Consider the following 19,233-nt stretch of genomic DNA (forward strand, 5'->3'; position numbering starts at 1 on the left):
ATTGAATTTAAAAAAGAAGCGTTTTTACAAGTAAGCCCACTGTATGCTTGAGCTCATATATGAGTGATTAAACTAAGCCACCTGACATTTTTTGACATGAATGTGTTATGATTTCAACATGAATATACCAAATAAAATGTAAATAAATTAAATACAAATGTGGATAGACTTAGTAAGTTTAAACATGAACTCTTAGATTAATAACGTGTGTGTAACCCAGTGTGTGTTTTTGATAGGGCCATGTGGTCCTCTTTGACACAGTAGCCTTGCATAAATAATATGGATGTTCTTCAGTCAGAGCCCCTCATTAACGGGTGCAGGGGTCGTTAAGGGTTGAATGGCTTGTTTTGGGGCTTCTGTCTAATTAATTCAGAGGCATCTGTTACACCTGATATGACTCTAAGGAAAAGATTTACAAGAGCCCCTCTGTCACACACACACACACACACACGCGCGTGCGCGCACACACACACACACACACACATTTATGTTCAATTGGCTTCCGATTTTCTGACTAATTTATAACTTTTCAGAATTTAACACACAATAATGGACTTGAAAATGTGATTTTATAATGATTTTTATCAAATAAAACAAATGCTATGTATGTATTTAAAAAGCTAATAAACCAATACTGCAAAAAAAAAAAAAAAAAAATTATGTGTATATACACATATACAAGAACAACTGGACAAATTATAGATAACTGTCAGTCCTCTGTCGTTTGTGTCTCGTTCCTGTCCTTGTTAAATGTGATCATTAGTTAATTCTTGTCCAGCTGTGTTTGTGTAATTAGCCTGTGTATTTAAGTTCCTGCCTGTTCAGTTTCATGTGGTCTAGTCTACTTGTTACTCCCCGTTGTTCCTGTCTGTGTCTGCCTTGCCCTGCCTTGTTTGAAGTAAAGACTGTTATTTGAGTTTACGTCCTCGTCTCCGTGTTCCTGTATCATCCTTGCTGTGTACACCGTGACAACTACATCTTTATTATTAATTTATATCCTTTCATTATACAGAACTAGATGAATCACTTTATACAAGAAGCATTATGTATTTTTACAAAAGCTTTATGTACAAATAGAAAATATCCCAGTTACACATAAATATATATATATGAAGCAAAGAGACAGCTGAGTAAACAATGTCATGTTCTGATTTAAATAAAATTGGCACAACTAGGAGACATGGTTGTTTACTTACTCATTATTGCATAAATCTCCTATTCAAAAGACAACATCACAGTCAGGCACAGAGATCCATTTCTGGTGACATGCATTGTCCTGGCATAAAATAAATAAATTCTTTGGAGAAGATATCAACCAAAAATTCATAACCGAATGTACCAGTTCTGTCTTTCTGATAGATAAAACACACACACACACACAAAAAAAACACAAGACATGACATGCTCTCTCCTACAAAGTGCAGTTACTGTCAGAATATAGATTAGATGCATCAGAACTACTGGATTACATTATGTATTCTGCCCTACATATCTCTGATAAGAACTTTAAATAAAATATGCCAAAATATTGTTTAATCCTTTATAATAACTTATTTTTAGTTGAAAACCACAGTAATATATGCATGATCTGTGTCAGATAACAAAACTCTGAATATGAAATGTGCAGACAAAACATAAGTGACAAAAAAATACAGATATCAACAGATGAGTGGTTAAGTATTCATCTCGCATTGTCATACACAGGACACATTTATCAAGCTTGTGGTAGAAGAAACCCAATCATCAATGCACTTTAAGAAGTGAGCATTTTATCCTGGGTGAATATATATAAAAAAACATCTCTCAAATGCTGTTTGTGTATATACTTTGAGTCTGTGATCAGCTATTTGGTTTTGACAGTGTTAACGTTCCTGAAAGATTTTGATCCAAGGCCTTTTTATAATTCACGTCGCTATTGCACTCTTTTCTTGACCACTGGCTTTCTCTGCTGGTTTCCTCATCTCTTCTCATCTCCTTGAATGAAGTAGGGGTTTTCATGACCCACCAGATAAGAGTAGCATGTGGGGTTTATGTCCTTAAAGGTTCTCATGCCATCTGTTCTGAGGTCATAAGAGCCTGACTGCAGAAGAAATGAAAGTACATGTTAGCCACGTACGTTTAAACACAATCCACAACGCTTCATTCTCTCAGCACTTCTCGGGCCTAATTTATAAAGCATGCGTACGCTCAGATTTGATCTTAGGGTGTGTGTACGCTTAAATCCATGCCAGCGCTCATATTTATAAAAACTGTCTTTGACGTGGAAAAGTGCTTAGCGTCACGTCAGGGTCTGAGCAGACGTACACACTTTTTATAGTCGGAGTATTGCAGGTTTTTTTAAATATAAGCTGTTCTTGAGGCTCGCTGTTCTAAATTATGATGATTGGTGATATTTTATATGTTAATGACATTAATAAGGAGTTGTTTACAAGGCAGAGAGCTGAAACCATTCAATTGAGTGCACGTTCAAGATCATTTGCGACTCATAGATTTCGATCTGAAAGACGCTCGTTTTCTGTTCCTAAGTTCATTCTATGAATCACATGTACGCATATTTGAGATATGATCGTAAGATCAAATTTAGGATGGTTTCTGCAGAACATTTTATAAATGAGGCCCATCATCTTATAATATCAGCATGCAGGAAAACACAATAACCTGCTTAAAAGTTCATGCAAAGCTTATGATGGCATGCAAACAGGTCAAACCAGAGATCAAAAACGTAACAGTAATACACCTCAGACTCAGAGTGTACTGTATATACAGCGATGGAAAGTGTTGATGCCAGTCACAAGGAGAAAAGAGGAAATACAAGCAAAATAAAGAAATATTCCTTCTAGGTTAAATACATAGGTGACGACAAAGGTGATGTTGGTGGTACAGTCATTATTTTGGTAAGGTAATGCTAATGCTGTAGAAGATACACACTTAAACTTTAAGTTGTATTTAACCCAGAATACTCCTTTATATGAAAGAACTTGGAGACCAAGTTCTTTTTAAAGCAAGTCAGTTCACTTGGCACCCATATTTGTAATGCAGTTTACACCATACAAGCTGTGAAAGATTAATAACAAATACCAAAGTTTGGGGTCTGTAAGATTTTTTTTTATGGTTTTTGAAATAAGTCTCTCATCCTCAACAAGGCTGTATTTATTTGATACAGTAATATTATTAAATATTATTAGTTTAAAATATTTTCAAATGTAATTTAATCCCGTGATGACAAAGTTGAATTTTCAGCTTTCATTGTCTTCACTGTCAAACGATCCTTCAGACACCATTCTAATATGCTGATTTGATACTCAATAAACATTTCTTAGTATTATCAATGCTAAAAACAATTGTTCTGCTTAATATATTTTTCAGGATTCTTTGACAAACAGAAAGTTCTGAATAATTAAAAAACATTTTAGCTGTCTATTTTAAATATGAGACGGGCCTTCCATTCCTGCAGCCATCATATTGAGCATTTCAATAAAGCAATAGGCTCTTTTAAGTTTAAGGCGGAACCACAGCCGGTATGTTGTGCATTCATATATGTATCAGTGGACCTCTGCCTTTTACAGGCCCTGACGACACACCAGGAGTCGGTGACTTACCTTTCCTCCAATCTTCTATAGTCACAGTGTTTGGAGTGAGGAGAAATCATGCCCATATACGGGATGTCACATACACAACACAACGACCACAAATACGTGCACAAACACATACACACAAAGAGGTTTGTTTATGAGCTAACCCATCACAAAACTTGTACATCCATTATGATAAAATTCTGATTTCATATATTAAAATGATGAAATCTACTGAGGGATAGCCCAGCTGTACTATGTACTACTGTTAGCTTTCCGCTAACCGCAAATGCAATTGTTTCACTAATGCAATAGACCCTCTTTATATGTGACATTGTTAGGGCTACATCTGCTCATAATGTACTTCAGCCATTCAGTCAAGAAATACTTTGGAGAAAATTAGCATAATCCAATCTTTGTATCAATTGGGAGTATGTCATTGGAGTTCATCTTGGCAGGCAGATTAAGATTTGGAAATGGACAAGGGTCTGACTGAACAAAATATTTTCTATTTGTTTGTGGTGTGATATATTTGTCATGTGGCTGATACTATTATTAGTGTTAGTATGATATACACAGGGCACATGCAGGGTTAATGGAAGAATTTCAGCTAACTTACAGTGGGGTCATTTCTTAAAATTATTTTAGAAAGAGGTATAATTCATAATATAAATTAAGCAATATAAAATAATAATATGAAGATAATAATAATATATAAATAAGATAATTTTACACTACTGTAAAAGTTTGGGGTCTGTAAGAATTTGTAATGGTTTTTGAAAGACATCACTGCATATATTTGGTCACCAAGGCTGCATATATTTGATCAAAATATACAGTAAAAATGTGAAACATTATTACAATTAAAATAACTGTTTTCTGTTTGAATATATTTTAAAGTTTAATTTATTCCTGTGATGGCAAAGCTGAATTTCCAGTCAAATTATCTAATATGTAGATTTTCTCAAGAAACATTTCTTATTATCAGTGTTGAAAACAGCTGTGCTGGTAATTATTTTTTGTGGAAACTTGCCCCCAAATTTTGAACAGTAATGTATATTCATAATTTAATTTTACAGTAGTTATTCAAAGAAAAAAGGTCCACACATAAGCTTGTCTTTGAAACAGTACAAAACCCACTGTAAGTTAAAGACAAGTGTAACTGCTCTAAGGGGTTTAACTGGTTATTAATTATTTGTGAAGTTTTGACTGAAAGGAGGTACTCACCAATCCATTACTGTGGCCTTTCTTGCCTGGCCCATCAGACATCTCTAGACTGTTTCCAGTGGCATCAGTGTTGGAACTAGATGTTAGCGTGGCACGGGGAATATGGGTGATGTCCTGCGAGGGCCAAGTGGTCCGGATCTCCTCAGCAGGGTACGGGGTGTTGTAATAATTGCTGCTTGACCTCTTCTTGCTGTGAAATAAACAATAAACACAAAAATTGTTGATAAGTGAGAAACGTACATCCATAAACAAGCTTAAAAGTCTCGCATAGAGACATTCAAATGCACGTCCTATACCTGACGTCTCATGAACACTCACCTACGAGTCACACAGATGTAGATGAGAACAGCCAAAATCACAATGAGCAGAATTCCCCCTAATACACACGCCACCACCACTAGAGCCAACAAAGAGGCTACACGAAGATACAAGGTCATTAGACACACATATACACACAAAATTATTACTTTAATGATTAAAAATTAAGAAATACTATAATAATAATATCTTACAGTCATCACAGTTGAATCCAGAATAGCCAAATGGACATCTGTTTAAAAAAAGGACATGAACATGCTGACACCTCTCTGCATTTATGTGACTGTTGCAATATTGCCTTGACACAAGGGGGCAGTAGTTTCTATTACAAATACACTGATCATACACTCCACCATTTTATACAGCAGTTCAGTTTTTAACAAGAAAGACATTTAGTATTTCTGAACCATCATTTTTGAGGTAGGACTGTGGTTCACATTACTGGAACAGATAAATTACACACAGACTTTGTTTTACTAAAATGAGAGTGTGTTATTAAGAACAAAGAAATGAAATAGTTCTCACTGAACACACGTGTCCTCCTGCGCTTTGTAGCCACTAGGGCAAACTGTGAAAAGAATAGAGAGTAAATAGACTGAATCATAGAAAGATGGTGGAGCAGACAGAAAAACAATGAAATAAACTATGCATTGTTTCAGATTTGTGTGATTCCTATACCTGCCAATAGTCGCTGAATCAAGAAAATCTACCAGCCAAAAACATCTTTCTCACCATAAAACTGTATTATTTAACAAATGTTTTATTTCTTAATTGTTTTCATTCTTCACGGAGGTCATGGATGATTATGATATGCACACACAAATGTGCACATGGTAGTCCACACAAATGGAGTAATAAAGACACATGCTCACTTCTACAGCTTCTGGTCTGGTAAAGGCTAGATATATGGCCAGGTTTGCAGGTACAATTAGGTGTCCCATCTTTGGTCTCACACAATGTAGTGTTAATATCACAAGGAGGAGGATCTTGCTCACACAGATTGGTTGCTATGAATAAAGAGACAGTAGGTTGTTTAGATAGATGCATGACGGAAAGTGTTTATCTTAGGTCTTTTAAGTTTACATCATGTTTACCTTCACTGGTTAATTTTAAATGGTCCAAATGTAACAAATTAATTTCTAAATATATAAATATTTAATGTATTCTCTTATTTAATATTAAGTAGTAAAATGCTACATGCATTATAATTGCAAACAAATGTGCATAACAATTCAATATTTAATACAATTCTTTAGCAATAATTAATTAGTTGTAGATGGTAGCATAGTTAGTGGTCATATAAGTATCTTGAAAGTATTTCATGTAGAAAACTCCAGTATATTTTAGGGATATAGAAAGACAGACTTTTATGTAATCTAAAATGTTCACAATTACAAAACATGGCCAGAGTCATGGCTAAACATCTCTAAACACCCCATGTTTGGCACTGTATTATATTCTTATTTGAGGAACAATCATTTGCGGTTTAATACAACTGCAAGGGAAGTTGCTTTGTCAATCTTTGTGGAAATGGACAAAGTATGCTTCATGCTCTTAAGGTAATTTGTTGCCTTACAGGAATTAATGATTTAAATGTTTGTCAAGTAATGTAAATGTAAATAAAGAATGATTTAATATGAAAATTTTGTATATAATTATGTGAGAGCAGTATATTTGTGAAACTAGTATAATGTATTGTATGATTTTCTATGTGGGCATTAATATACCCGTTTCACTGTTTTCAAATCACAGCTTATACATCGTATCAAACTACTCACCAGTGTATTCAGCATTAGCAAGAATGCCACAGTTTGTCTTCTCACAATCATTTATAGCAGTTTTCATGGCAGATGTAACCAATTCCTGTGTGACTGGAGAACTGGGCTCAAAAAAACTGTTTACTGTGGCCACTATACTGCCAGACCTGTAAGTATTTACATATAGATTAGAATTTTGCAAATATGTTACATATGTGTAAGAGCTGTGGTTAAGAAGTGTTTCAAAGGGTCACTTACATCAACCGAATTACTGTACTGTTAATGTAGTTTCGCTGGTTACGCAGAGCTTCATTTACCTATGGCGAAAAGGAAGAAAGAGTAATGATTTACGCTCCAAGGCAATATAGAGCAATAATTCAAATTTTACTCTGAATATAGCTAAAATATGATCAATTCTAGAAGAAACTCAAATTAATTAATGTATGCAATACATTGTATAATTAACACAGTGGCACATTCCTAACTTATTTATACTGTATTTACCAAAACTGTTTTGGGTAACACTTTATAATAACGTCCAGTTATAAGTCATTTATAAGTGATTAGTTAATGATTAACTAATCATTTACAAAACATTCATAAGCGATTAATAAGTGATATGCTAACAATTTGTGTATGTTTTGTTAATTCATTTAAAAGTCATTTACAAGTAATTAGCTAATGATGAACTAATCATTTACAAAACATAACTATACATTCACAAATGATTAAGTAATATGCTAACAATTTATAAATCTGTCATAAGTTATCTTTATAAATAGCATCATGAAATAATTAAACACATCCTTAATGGTTAATAGTTACTAGTTAATATATTATTAATCACTTATAAATCATTGAAATGTCAACATTGTACTATTATCTCAATAAACATTATAAATCATTTACAAAGCTTTCTGCATCCCCTAATCTAAAGTGTAAACTACTCATCAGTTGTAAATGTTTTACAAACCTTCCAGGTTACAGGTTGTTTGTGAATATATATATATATTTACGCACACACGACTGGAAACCATAAAGTTTGTAAAACATTTAAAACTGATGATTAGTTTACACTTTAGATTAGGGGATGCAGAAAGCTTTGTAAATGATTTATAATGTTTATTGAGATAATAGTACAATGTTGACATTTCAATGATCTATAAGTGATTAATAATATATTAACTATTAACTATTAACCATTAAGGATCTGTTTGATTATTTCATGATGCTATATTTAAAGATAACTTATGACAGATTTATAAATTGTTAGCATATACTTAATCATTTGTGAATGTATAGTTATGTTTTGTAAATGATTAGTTCATCATCATCTAATCACTTGTAAATGATTCAAAACTTATTCTACAAAACATAGATAAAAATATTAACATATCAATTATTAGTCATCTATGAATGCATAGTCATGTTTTGTAAATGATTAGTTCATCATTAGCTAATTACTTGTAAATGACTTTTAAATGAATTAACAAAACATACACAAATTGTTAGCATATCACTTATTAATTGCTTATGAATGTTTTGTAAACGATTAGTTAATCATTAACTAATCACTTATAAATTACTTATAACTGGACGTTATTATAAAGTGTTACCCTGTTTTGTTTTTGCAATTTTAAATACGATTGTTGCATATGGTATATGTAGCATATTTAATACACTAAAAAATAATATTTACTTCATATTTATTTTAATAATAAAAAAAAAATCTATATTGCCAACTGCACATGGTTCTAGTGTATGAAAATAGATATTTAAAAGTGAAAGGTTAAAGTTAATAGACCGGATTGTAATGTAAGCTTGTGACCTACCGCAGCAATTATCTCTTTAGCAGTTTTCTCGAATTCAGGTGATTGTGGATTTTTCATAGCCTCTTCAAAAGTGCGGTTCACCCGCAGTGTACTAGGGAAGGTTTTAGCTGGAAATAAACACAGGGTGTGAGAAGAGAGAGTGGGGGTTAGTGCTTACACTGTTGGTCTTGTTAATCTTTTTACCCCAAAGTAATCACAGTAATCATATGATTTATATAAACAAGAGGAGTGGCATCAGATACGTACTTTCCACACAGGCGTTATTTAAAGGAATAGTTCCTGTCACACACTGACAGATGGCGTTCACACAGACACTGAGTGGTGGGCAGGGCACTGCAGGACAGGTAGCTAAAAGAAAAAAGATGTCACTCAAGTGTTTATGAATGGGTAGTAATTACTAAATGTAATTGTGAACTCCTTATTACTCAGAATTACTCCGCAATATACAATCACACAACACATTAATTCAAACACACCTGGTGTGGTTGTAGTGTTAGTTGGGTTAGTAGTAGAGACAGTGGGTCCAGTCGTTGAGTTGGTAATGGGGGATGTAGTAGTATTTCCTGGTGTAGACTGAGGTGGTAGGGTAGCATTCCCTGTTGTAGTATTTCCTGGTGTAGCTATGGGTGGTGTGGTGGCGTTTACTGTTGCATTGTTCCCTGGTGTAGTTAGAGGTGGTGTAGTAGCATTTGCTGGTGTAGTTATGGGTGGGGTGGTAGCATTAACTGTTGCATTGTTCCCTGATGTAGTTAGAGATGGTGTAGTAGAATTGACTGGTGTAGTTAAGGGTGGTGTTGTAGCATTTACTGGTGTAGTAGCATTTGCTGTTGCATTGTTCACTGGTGTAGTTGGAGGTGGTGCAGTAGCATTTACTGGTGTAGTGATGGGTGGTGTGGTAGCGTTTACTGTTGCATTGTTCCCTGGTGTAGTTAGAGGTGGTGTAGTAGCATTTACTGTTGCATTATTCTCTAGTGTAGTTAAAGGTAGCGCAGTAACATTTACTGGTGTAGTCATGAGTGGTGTGGTAAAATTTACTATTGTATTATTCCCAGGTGAAGTTATGGGTGGTGTGGTAAAATTTACTGTTGCATTATTCTCTGGTGTAGTTGGAGGTGGTGCAGTACCATTTACTGGTGAAGTTATGGGTGGTGCAGTAGCATTTACTGGTGTAGTTATGGGTGGTGTGGTAGCATTTACTGTTACATTGTTCACTGGTGTAGTTGGAGGTGATGCAGTAGCATTTACTGGTGTAGTTATGGGTGGTGTAGTAGCGTTTACTGTTGCATTGTTCCCTGGTGTAGTTGGAAGTGGTGCAGTAGCATTTACTGGTGTAGTTATGGGTGGTGTGGTAGCGTTTACTGTTGCATTGTTCCCTGGTGTAGTTAAGGGTGGTGTTGTAGCATTTACTGGTGTAGTGATCAGTGGTGTGGTAGCGTTTACTGTTACATTATTCTCTAGTGTAGTTAAAGGTAGCGCAGTAACATGTACTGTTGTAGTCATGAGTGGTGTGGTAAAATTTACTATTGTATTATTCTCAGGTGAAGTTATGGGTGGTGTGGTAGCATTTACTGTTACATTGTTCACTGGTGTAGTTGGAGGTGGTGCAGTACCATTTACTGGTGTAGTTATGGGTGGTGTGGTAGCGTTTACTGTTGCATTGTTCCCTGGTGTAGTTAAGGGTGGTGTTGTAGCATTTACTGGTGTAGTGATCAGTGGTGTGGTAGCGTTTACTGTTACATTGCTCCCTGGTGTAATTAAGGGTGGTGTAGTAGCATTTACTGGTGTAGTTATGGGTGGTGTGGTGGCATTCCCTGTTGCATTGTTCGCTGGTGTAGTTAGAGGTGGGGTAGTAGCATTTACTGTTGCATTATTCTCTAGTGTAGTTAAAGGTAGCGCAGTAACATTTACTGGTGTAGTGATGGGTGGTGTGGTAGCGTTTACTGTTGCATTGTTCCCTGGTGTAGTTAGAGGTGGTGTAGTAGCATTTACTGTTGCATTATTCTCTAGTGTAGTTAAAGGTAGCGCAGTAACATGTACTGTTGTAGTCATGAGTGGTGTGGTAAAATTTAATATTGTATTATTCCCAGGTGAAGTTATGGGTGGTGTGGTAGCAATTACTGTTGCATTGTTCCCTGGTGTAGTTAAGGGTGGTGTTGTAGCATTTACTGGTGTAGTGATCAGTGGTGTGGTAGCGTTTACTGTTACATTGCTCCCTGGTGTAATTAAGGGTGGTGTAGTAGCATTTACTGGTGTAGTTATGGGTGGTGTGGTGGCATTCCCTGTTGCATTTTTCGCTGGTGTAGTTAGAGATGGGGTAGTAGCATTTACTGTTGCATTATTCTCTAGTGTAGTTAAAGGTAGCGCAGTAACATTTACTGGTGTAGTCATGAGTGGTGTGGTAAAATTTACTATTGTATTATTCCCAGGTGAAGTTATGGGTGGTGTGGTCAAATTTACTGTTGCATTATTCTCTGGTGTAGTTTGAGGTGGTGCAGTAGCATTTACTGGTGTAGTTATGGGTGGTGTGGTGGCATTCCCTGTTGCATTGTTCGCTGGTGTAGTTAGAGGTGGGGTAGTAGCATTTACTGTTGCATTATTCTCTAGTGTAGTTAAAGGTAGCGCAGTAACATTTACTGGTGTAGTCATGAGTGGTGTGGTAGCATTTACTGTTACATTGTTCACTGGTGTAGTTGGAGGTGGTGCAGTACCATTTACTGGTGTAGTTATGGGTGGTGTGGTAGTATTTACTGTTGCATTGCTCACTGGGGTAGTTGGAGGTGGTGCAGTAGCATTTACTGGTGTAGTTATGGGTGGTGTGGTAGCATTTAATGTTGCATTGCTTCCTGGTGTAGATAGGGGTGGTGTGGTAAAATTTACTGTTGCATTATTCTCTGGTGTAGTTGGAAGTGGTGCAGTAGCATTTACTGGTGAAGTTATGGGTGGTGCAGTAGCATTTACTGGTGTAGTGATGGGTGGTGTGGTAGCGTTTACTGTTGCATTGTTCCCTGGTGTAGTTAGAGGTGGTGTAGTAGCATTTACTGTTGCATTATTCTCTAGTGTAGTTAAAGGTAGCGCAGTAACATTTACTGGTGTAGTCATGAGTGGTGTGGTAAAATTTACTATTGTATTATTCCCAGGTGAAGTTATGGGTGGTGTGGTAGCATTTACTGTTACATTGTTCACTGGTGTAGTTGGAGGTGGTGCAGTACCATTTACTGGTGTAGTTATGGGTGGTGTGGTAGCATTTACTGTTGCATTGTTCCCTGGTGTAGTTAGGGGTGGTGTAGTAGCATTTACTGGTGTAGTGATGGGTGGTGTGGTAGAGTTTACTGTTGCATTGTTCCCTGGTGTAGTTAAGGGTGGTGTTGTAGCATTTACTGGTGTAGTTATGGGTGGCGTGGTGGCATTGCCTGTTGCATTGTTCGCTGGTGTAGTTAGAGGTGGTGTAGTAGCATTTACTGTTGCATTATTCTCTAGTGTAGTTAAAGGTAGCGCAGTAACATGTACTGTTGTAGTCATGAGTGGTGTGGTAAAATTTACTATTGTATTATTCCCAGGTGAAGTTATGGGTGGTGTGGTAGCATTTACTGTTACATTGTTCACTGGTGTAGTTGGAGGTGGTGCAGTACCATTTACTGGTGTAGTTATGGGTGGTGTGGTAGCGTTTACTGTTGCATTGTTCCCTGGTGTAGTTAAGGGTGGTGTTGTAGCATTTACTGGTGTAGTGATCAGTGGTGTGGTAGCGTTTACTGTTACATTGCTCCCTGGTGTAATTAAGGGTGGTATGGTGGCATTCCCTGTTGCATTGGTCGCTGGTGTAGTTAGAGGTGGGGTAGTAGCCTTTACTGTTGCATTATTCTCTAGTGTAGTTAAAGGTAGCGCAGTAACATTTACTGTTGTAGTCATGAGTGGTGTGGTAAAATTTACTATTGTATTATTCCCAGGTGAAGTTATGGGTGGTGTGGTAGCATTTACTGTTGCATTGTTCACTGGTGTAGTTGGAGGTGGCGCAGTAGCATTTACTGGTGTTGTGATGGGTGGTGTGGTAGCGTTTACTGTTGCATTGTTCCCTGGTGTAGTTAAGGGTGGTGTTGTAGCATTTACTGGTGTAGTGATCAGTGGTGTGGTAGCGTTTACTGTTACATTGCTCCCTGGTGTAATTAAGGGTGGTGTAGTAGCATTTACTGGTGTAGTTATGGGTGGTGTGGTGGCATTCCCTGTTGCATTGTTCGCTGGTGTAGTTAGAGGTGGGGTAGTAGCATTTACTGTTGCATTATTCTCTAGTGTAGTTAAAGGTAGCGCAGTAACATTTACTGGTGTAGTCATGAGTGGTGTGGTAGCATTTAATGTTGCATTGCTCCCTGGTGTAGATAGGGGTGGTGTGGTAAAATTTACTGTTGCATTATTCTCTGGTGTAGTTGGAAGTGGTGCAGTAGCATTTACTGGTGAAGTTATGGGTGGTGCAGTAGCATTTACTGGTGTAGTTATGGGTGGTGTGGTAGCATTTACTGTTACATTGTTCACTGGTGTAGTTGGAGGTGGTGCAGTAGCATTTACTGGTGTAGTTATGGGTGGTGTGGTAGCATTTACTGTTGCATTGTTCCCTGGTGTAGTTAGGGGTGGTGTAGTAGCATTTACTGGTGTAGTGATGGGTGGTGTGGTAGAGTTTACTGTTGCATTGTTCCCTGGTGTAGTTAAAGGTAGCGCAGTAACATGTACTGTTGTAGTCATGAGTGGTGTGGTAAAATTTACTATTGTATTATTCCCAGGTGAAGTTATGGGTGGTGTGGTAGCATTTACTGTTACATTGTTCACTGGTGTAGTTGGAGGTGGTGCAGTACCATTTACTGGTGTAGTTATGGGTGGTGTGGTAGCATTTAATGTTGCATTGCTCCCTGGTGTAGATAGGGGTGGTGTAGTAGCATTTACTGTTGCATTATTCTCTAGTGTAGTTAAAGGTAGCGCAGTAACATTTACTGGTGTAGTCATGAGTGGTGTGGTAAAATTTACTATTGTATTATTCCCAGGTGAAGTTATGGGTGGTGTGGTAAAATTTACTGTTGCATTATTCTCTGGTGTAGTTGGAAGTGGTGCAGTAGCATTTACTGGTGAAGTTATGGGTGGTGCAGTAGCATTTACTGGTGTAGTGATGGGTGGTGTGGTAGCGTTTACTGTTGCATTGTTCCCTGGTGTAGTTAGAGGTGGTGTAGTAGCATTTACTGTTGCATTATTCTCTAGTGTAGTTAAAGGTAGCGCAGTAACATTTACTGGTGTAGTCATGAGTGGTGTGGTAAAATTTACTATTGTATTATTCCCAGGTGAAGTTATGGGTGGTGTGGTAAAATTTACTGTTGCATTATTCTCTGGTGTAGTTGGAAGTGGTGCAGTAGCATTTACTGGTGAAGTTATGGGTGGTGCAGTAGCATTTACTGGTGTAGTTATGGGTGGTGTGGTAGCATTTACTGTTACATTGTTCACTGGTGTAGTTGGAGGTGGTGCAGTAGCATTTACTGGTGTAGTTATGGGTGGTGTGGTAGCATTTACTGTTGCATTGTTCCCTGGTGTAGTTAGGGGTGGTGTAGTAGCATTTACTGGTGTAGTGATGGGTGGTGTGGTAGAGTTTACTGTTGCATTGTTCCCTGGTGTAGTTAAAGGTAGCGCAGTAACATGTACTGTTGTAGTCATGAGTGGTGTGGTAAAATTTACTATTGTATTATTCCCAGGTGAAGTTATGGGTGGTGTGGTAGCATTTACTGTTACATTGTTCACTGGTGTAGTTGGAGGTGGTGCAGTACCATTTACTGGTGTAGTTATGGGTGGTGTGGTAGCATTTAATGTTGCATTGCTCCCTGGTGTAGATAGGGGTGGTGTGGTAAAATTTACTGTTGCATTATTCTCTGGTGTAGTTGGAAGTGGTGCAGTAGCATTTACTGGTGTAGTTATGGGTGGTGTGGTAGCATTTACTGTTACATTGTTCACTGGTGTAGTTGGAGGTGGTGCAGTACCATTTACTGGTGTAGTTATGGGTGGTGTGGTAGCATTTACTGTTGCATTGTTCCCTGGTGTAGTTAGGGGTGGTGTAGTAGCATTTACTGGTGTAGTGATGGGTGGTGTGGTAGAGTTTACTGTTGCATTGTTCCCTGGTGTAGTTAAGGGTGGTGTTGTAGCATTTACTGGTGTCGTTATGGGTGGTGTGGTGGCATTGCCTGTTGCATTGCTCGCTGGTGTAGTTAGAGGTGGTGTAGTAGCATTTACTGTTGCATTATTCTCTAGTGTAGTTAAAGGTAGCGCAGTAACATTTACTGGTGTAGTGATGGGTGGTGTGGTAGCGTTTACTGTTGCATTGTTCCCTGGTGTAGTTAAGGGTGGTGTTGTAGCATTTACTGGTGTAGTGATCAGTGGTGTGGTAGCGTTTACTGTTACATTGCTCCCTGGTGTAATTAAGGGTGGTGTAGTAGCATTTACTGGTGTAGTTATGGGTGGTGTGGTGGCATTCCCTGTTGCATTGTTCGCTGGTGTAGTTAGAGGTGGGGTAGTAGCATTTACTGTTGCATTATTCTCTAGTGTAGTTAAAGGTAGCGCAGTAACATTTACTGGTGTAGTCATGAGTGGTGTGGTAGCATTTAATGTTGCATTGCTCCCTGGTGTAGATAGGGGTGGTGTGGTAAAATTTACTGTTGCATTATTCTCTGGTGTAGTTGGAAGTGGTGCAGTAGCATTTACTGGTGAAGTTATGGGTGGTGCAGTAGCATTTACTGGTGTAGTGATGGGTGGTGTGGTAGCGTTTACTGTTGCATTGTTCCCTGGTGTAGTTAGAGGTGGTGTAGTAGCATTTACTGTTGCATTATTCTCTAGTGTAGTTAAAGGTAGCGCAGTAACATTTACTGGTGTAGTCATGAGTGGTGTGGTAAAATTTACTATTGTATTATTCCCAGGTGAAGTTATGGGTGGTGTGGTAAAATTTACTGTTGCATTATTCTCTGGTGTAGTTGGAAGTGGTGCAGTAGCATTTACTGGTGAAGTTATGGGTGGTGCAGTAGCATTTACTGGTGTAGTTATGGGTGGTGTGGTAGCATTTACTGTTACATTGTTCACTGGTGTAGTTGGAGGTGGTGTAGTAGCATTTACTGGTGTAGTGATGGGTGGTGTGGTAGAGTTTACTGTTGCATTGTTCCCTGGTGTAGTTAAAGGTAGCGCAGTAACATGTACTGTTGTAGTCATGAGTGGTGTGGTAAAATTTACTATTGTATTATTCCCAGGTGAAGTTATGGGTGGTGTGGTAGCATTTACTGTTACATTGTTCACTGGTGTAGTTGGAGGTGGTGCAGTACCATTTACTGGTGTAGTTATGGGTGGTGTGGTAGCATTTAATGTTGCATTGCTCCCTGGTGTAGATAGGGGTGGTGTGGTAAAATTTACTGTTGCATTATTCTCTGGTGTAGTTGGAAGTGGTGCAGTAGCATTTACTGGTGTAGTTATGGGTGGTGTGGTAGCATTTACTGTTACATTGTTCACTGGTGTAGTTGGAGGTGGTGCAGTACCATTTACTGGTGTAGTTATGGGTGGTGTGGTAGCATTTACTGTTGCATTGTTCCCTGGTGTAGTTAGGGGTGGTGTAGTAGCATTTACTGGTGTAGTGATGGGTGGTGTGGTAGAGTTTACTGTTGCATTGTTCCCTGGTGTAGTTAAGGGTGGTGTTGTAGCATTTACTGGTGTCGTTATGGGTGGTGTGGTGGCATTGCCTGTTGCATTGTTCGCTGGTGTAGTTAGAGGTGGTGTAGTAGCATTTACTGTTGCATTATTCTCTAGTGTAGTTAAAGGTAGCGCAGTAACATTTACTGGTGTAGTGATGGGTGGTGTGGTAGCGTTTACTGTTGCATTGTTCCCTGGTGTAGTTAGAGGTGGTGTAGTAGCATTTACTGTTGCATTATTCTCTAGTGTAGTTAAAGGTAGCGCAGTAACATGTACTGTTGTAGTCATGAGTGGTGTGGTAAAATTTACTATTGTATTATTCCCAGGTGAAGTTATGGGTGGTGTGGTAGCATTTACTGGTGAAGTTAGGGGTGGTGCAGTAGCATTTACTGGTGTAGTTATGGGTGGTGTGGTAGCATTTACTGTTGCATTGTTCCCTGATGTAGTTAGAGGTGGTGTAGTAGCATTTACTGATGTAGTGATGGGTGGTGTGGTAGCGCTTATTGTTGCATTGTTCCCTGGTGTAGTTAAGGGTGGTGTTGTAGCATTTACTGGTGTAGTGATGGGTGGTGTGGTAGCGTTTACTGTTACATTGCTCCCTGGTGTAATTAAGGGTGGTGTAGTAGCATTTACTGGTGTAGTGATGGGTGGTGTGGTAAAATTTATTATTGTATTATTCCCAGGTGAAGTTATGGGTGGTGTGGTAGCATTTACTGTTGCATTGTTCACTGGTGTAGTTGGAGGTGGTGCAGTAGCATTTACTGGTGTAGTTATGGGCGGTATGGTAGCATTTACTGGTGTAGTTATGGGTGGTCTGGTAGCATTTACTGTTACATTGTTCACTGGTGTAGTTGGAGGTGGTGCAGTAGCATTTATTGGTGTAGTTATGGGTGGTGTGGTAGCATTTACTGTTTCATTGTTCACTGGTGTAGTTGGAGGTGGTGCAGTAGCATTTACTGGTGTAGTTATGGGTGGTGTGCTAGGATTTACTGTTACATTGTTCACTGGTGTAGTTAGGGGTGGTGCAGTAGCATTTACTGGTGTAGTTATGGGTGGTGTGGTAGCATTTACTGTTGCATTATTCCCTGGTGTAGTTAGAGCTGAAATATCTGTGGTTAAGGGTAGAGTTGTTGTAGCATTACCTGATGTAGTCTGTGCTGTAATTGTGACATTTCTTGGTGTTGTAATTGGGGAAGCTGTGCTGTTGCTTGGTGTTATAATGGGAGGAGTAGTGTCATTGCCTCTTGTAGTTTGGGGTGGGGTTGTGCTGTTGCCTGGCTCAGGTAAAGGAGTAGTTGTGACGTTGCCTGGTGAAGTTACAGGATGGTTTGTAGCGATCTCCGGTGTAGGTACAAGTGGACTTGTGGAGTTGGCTGCTGCTGTTGTTATAGGTGCAGGTGAAGCTGTGGCATTTCCAGGTGTACTCACTGATGAACTGGTAGCATTTTCTGGTGCAACTGTAGATGAGCTTGTCACGTTGCCTTGAGTAAATAAAAGTGGAGCTGTGACATTACTAGCATGCGTCGACAGCAGTGGGGTTGTGGCATTGTTTGTGAATGGGGCAGTTGTATTCCCAGATGGAATATTTGTTACCACTGTTGACGATCAAAAACACATAATCAGAAACAGAAAAAAGATAATTGCATAAAGATTTGATAAGCAGCATAAAATTAAAAATCTGAGCATGTGTCAAGCAGCCATTAACAATTGTTTTTGTGTCAACCTATATACTCTTTTTTTCTGTCTATTTGAACATGCTAGTTGGATGTCTTTAGCTGTTTAGTTGCTTTTTGCAGTTTTCATGTTTTAATTGTTGAAAACATGTCTAGAGACGCCTTGGTTCTGCTCAGGTGTATCATTGCTCTCCTGATTATTTGGTCTGAAGAGTCTCAAGTCTTAAAGAAGTGCACAATAGATGAATGCTAGACATACTTAATCTGAGAGTGTGTGTATATATATATATATATATATATATATATATATATATATTTTTTTTTTTTTTTTGGTGACGGGGGTGGGGGGTAGTTAGCTGGGGGTTAGTTGGCTGGGTCAATCTCACTGACAGTTGAAACAATACACCCCTCCACCAACTTCCAAGGTAACAATTGTTTCATTTATACTCTGGAACCAGAAATTCTGACTTCCTAGTAGGAACTTTTAACTGGAGCACCCCCTCAAGTCAGAATTCCAACTCTGAGGAGCCACAACAACCTCAAATTCAGAATGCAAAATGGCTGTTCTATGCATCGACAGTAACTGACACTTGGTCTCGCGTAGCCAGACCTTCAGACTGACGGCTGAAGGTCTGTAATAGATGGCCGCGTTCATTGGACAAGGCCTGCCCATGAGGCCGTTTGACTGACATGTCAAACAACCAATCATAGTTTGTTTCGTTTAGCATCACGTTTCGGGGCGTGGAAATGTCGTCACATTAACAGACCGGTGTGTGAACTCTTGGATGTATTTTAAAGATTCAATGCCACAAAGTTTAAATATTTCACATACTTTTGAAAATCAAGCGTTTAGTTGACCTGATAAGTGTTTGTCGTCACATTTGTAAACACGACGGCTTTCTTCTGTCGTGAGGGGGTTTGGCACCACTGCATCTTTGTTTCCCGACGGACCGAAAATAAACACGGCACTCGCGTCTCCCGGAAATCCGGTTTAATTCAACCAGTCAGATGACGACTTCGACATTCCTGAAGTGTTTCCAGAAAAGTGTGCCATATGCATCAGACGTTTAGCCAACGGTCCGTGGGCGTGAAGTCTGAGGCTGAGACTAACTGAAACTAAAGTAATACATTGCTTCTTATCACTTCTCTTTGTCTTAAGAAA

The 19,233-nt window shown here is 38.5% G+C and overlaps 1 protein-coding gene across 1 annotated transcript; it reads right to left on the minus strand.

Moving 5' to 3' along the window:
• Nucleotides 1-1,054: 1,054 nt before the first annotated feature.
• On the minus strand, nt 1,055-18,744 carry LOC306858576 (uncharacterized protein; the record flags this gene model as incomplete). Its single annotated transcript, XM_079399164.1, has 14 exons — nt 1,055-2,080; nt 4,800-4,989; nt 5,118-5,214; nt 5,312-5,349; nt 5,643-5,685; nt 5,990-6,124; nt 6,896-7,041; nt 7,133-7,191; nt 8,707-8,813; nt 8,953-9,054; nt 9,183-9,398; nt 14,913-15,555; nt 15,961-17,993; nt 18,660-18,744. 14 exons carry the CDS (start codon nt 18,742-18,744, stop codon nt 1,958-1,960), a joined length of 4,017 nt encoding a protein of 1,338 aa, XP_079255290.1. The 3' UTR covers nt 1,055-1,957.
• Between the last annotated feature and the right edge of the window lie 489 nt (nt 18,745-19,233).

Source organism: Barbus barbus (genome assembly GCF_936440315.1).
Source record: "Barbus barbus genome assembly, chromosome: 3".
Taxonomy (NCBI): domain Eukaryota; kingdom Metazoa; phylum Chordata; class Actinopteri; order Cypriniformes; family Cyprinidae; genus Barbus; species Barbus barbus.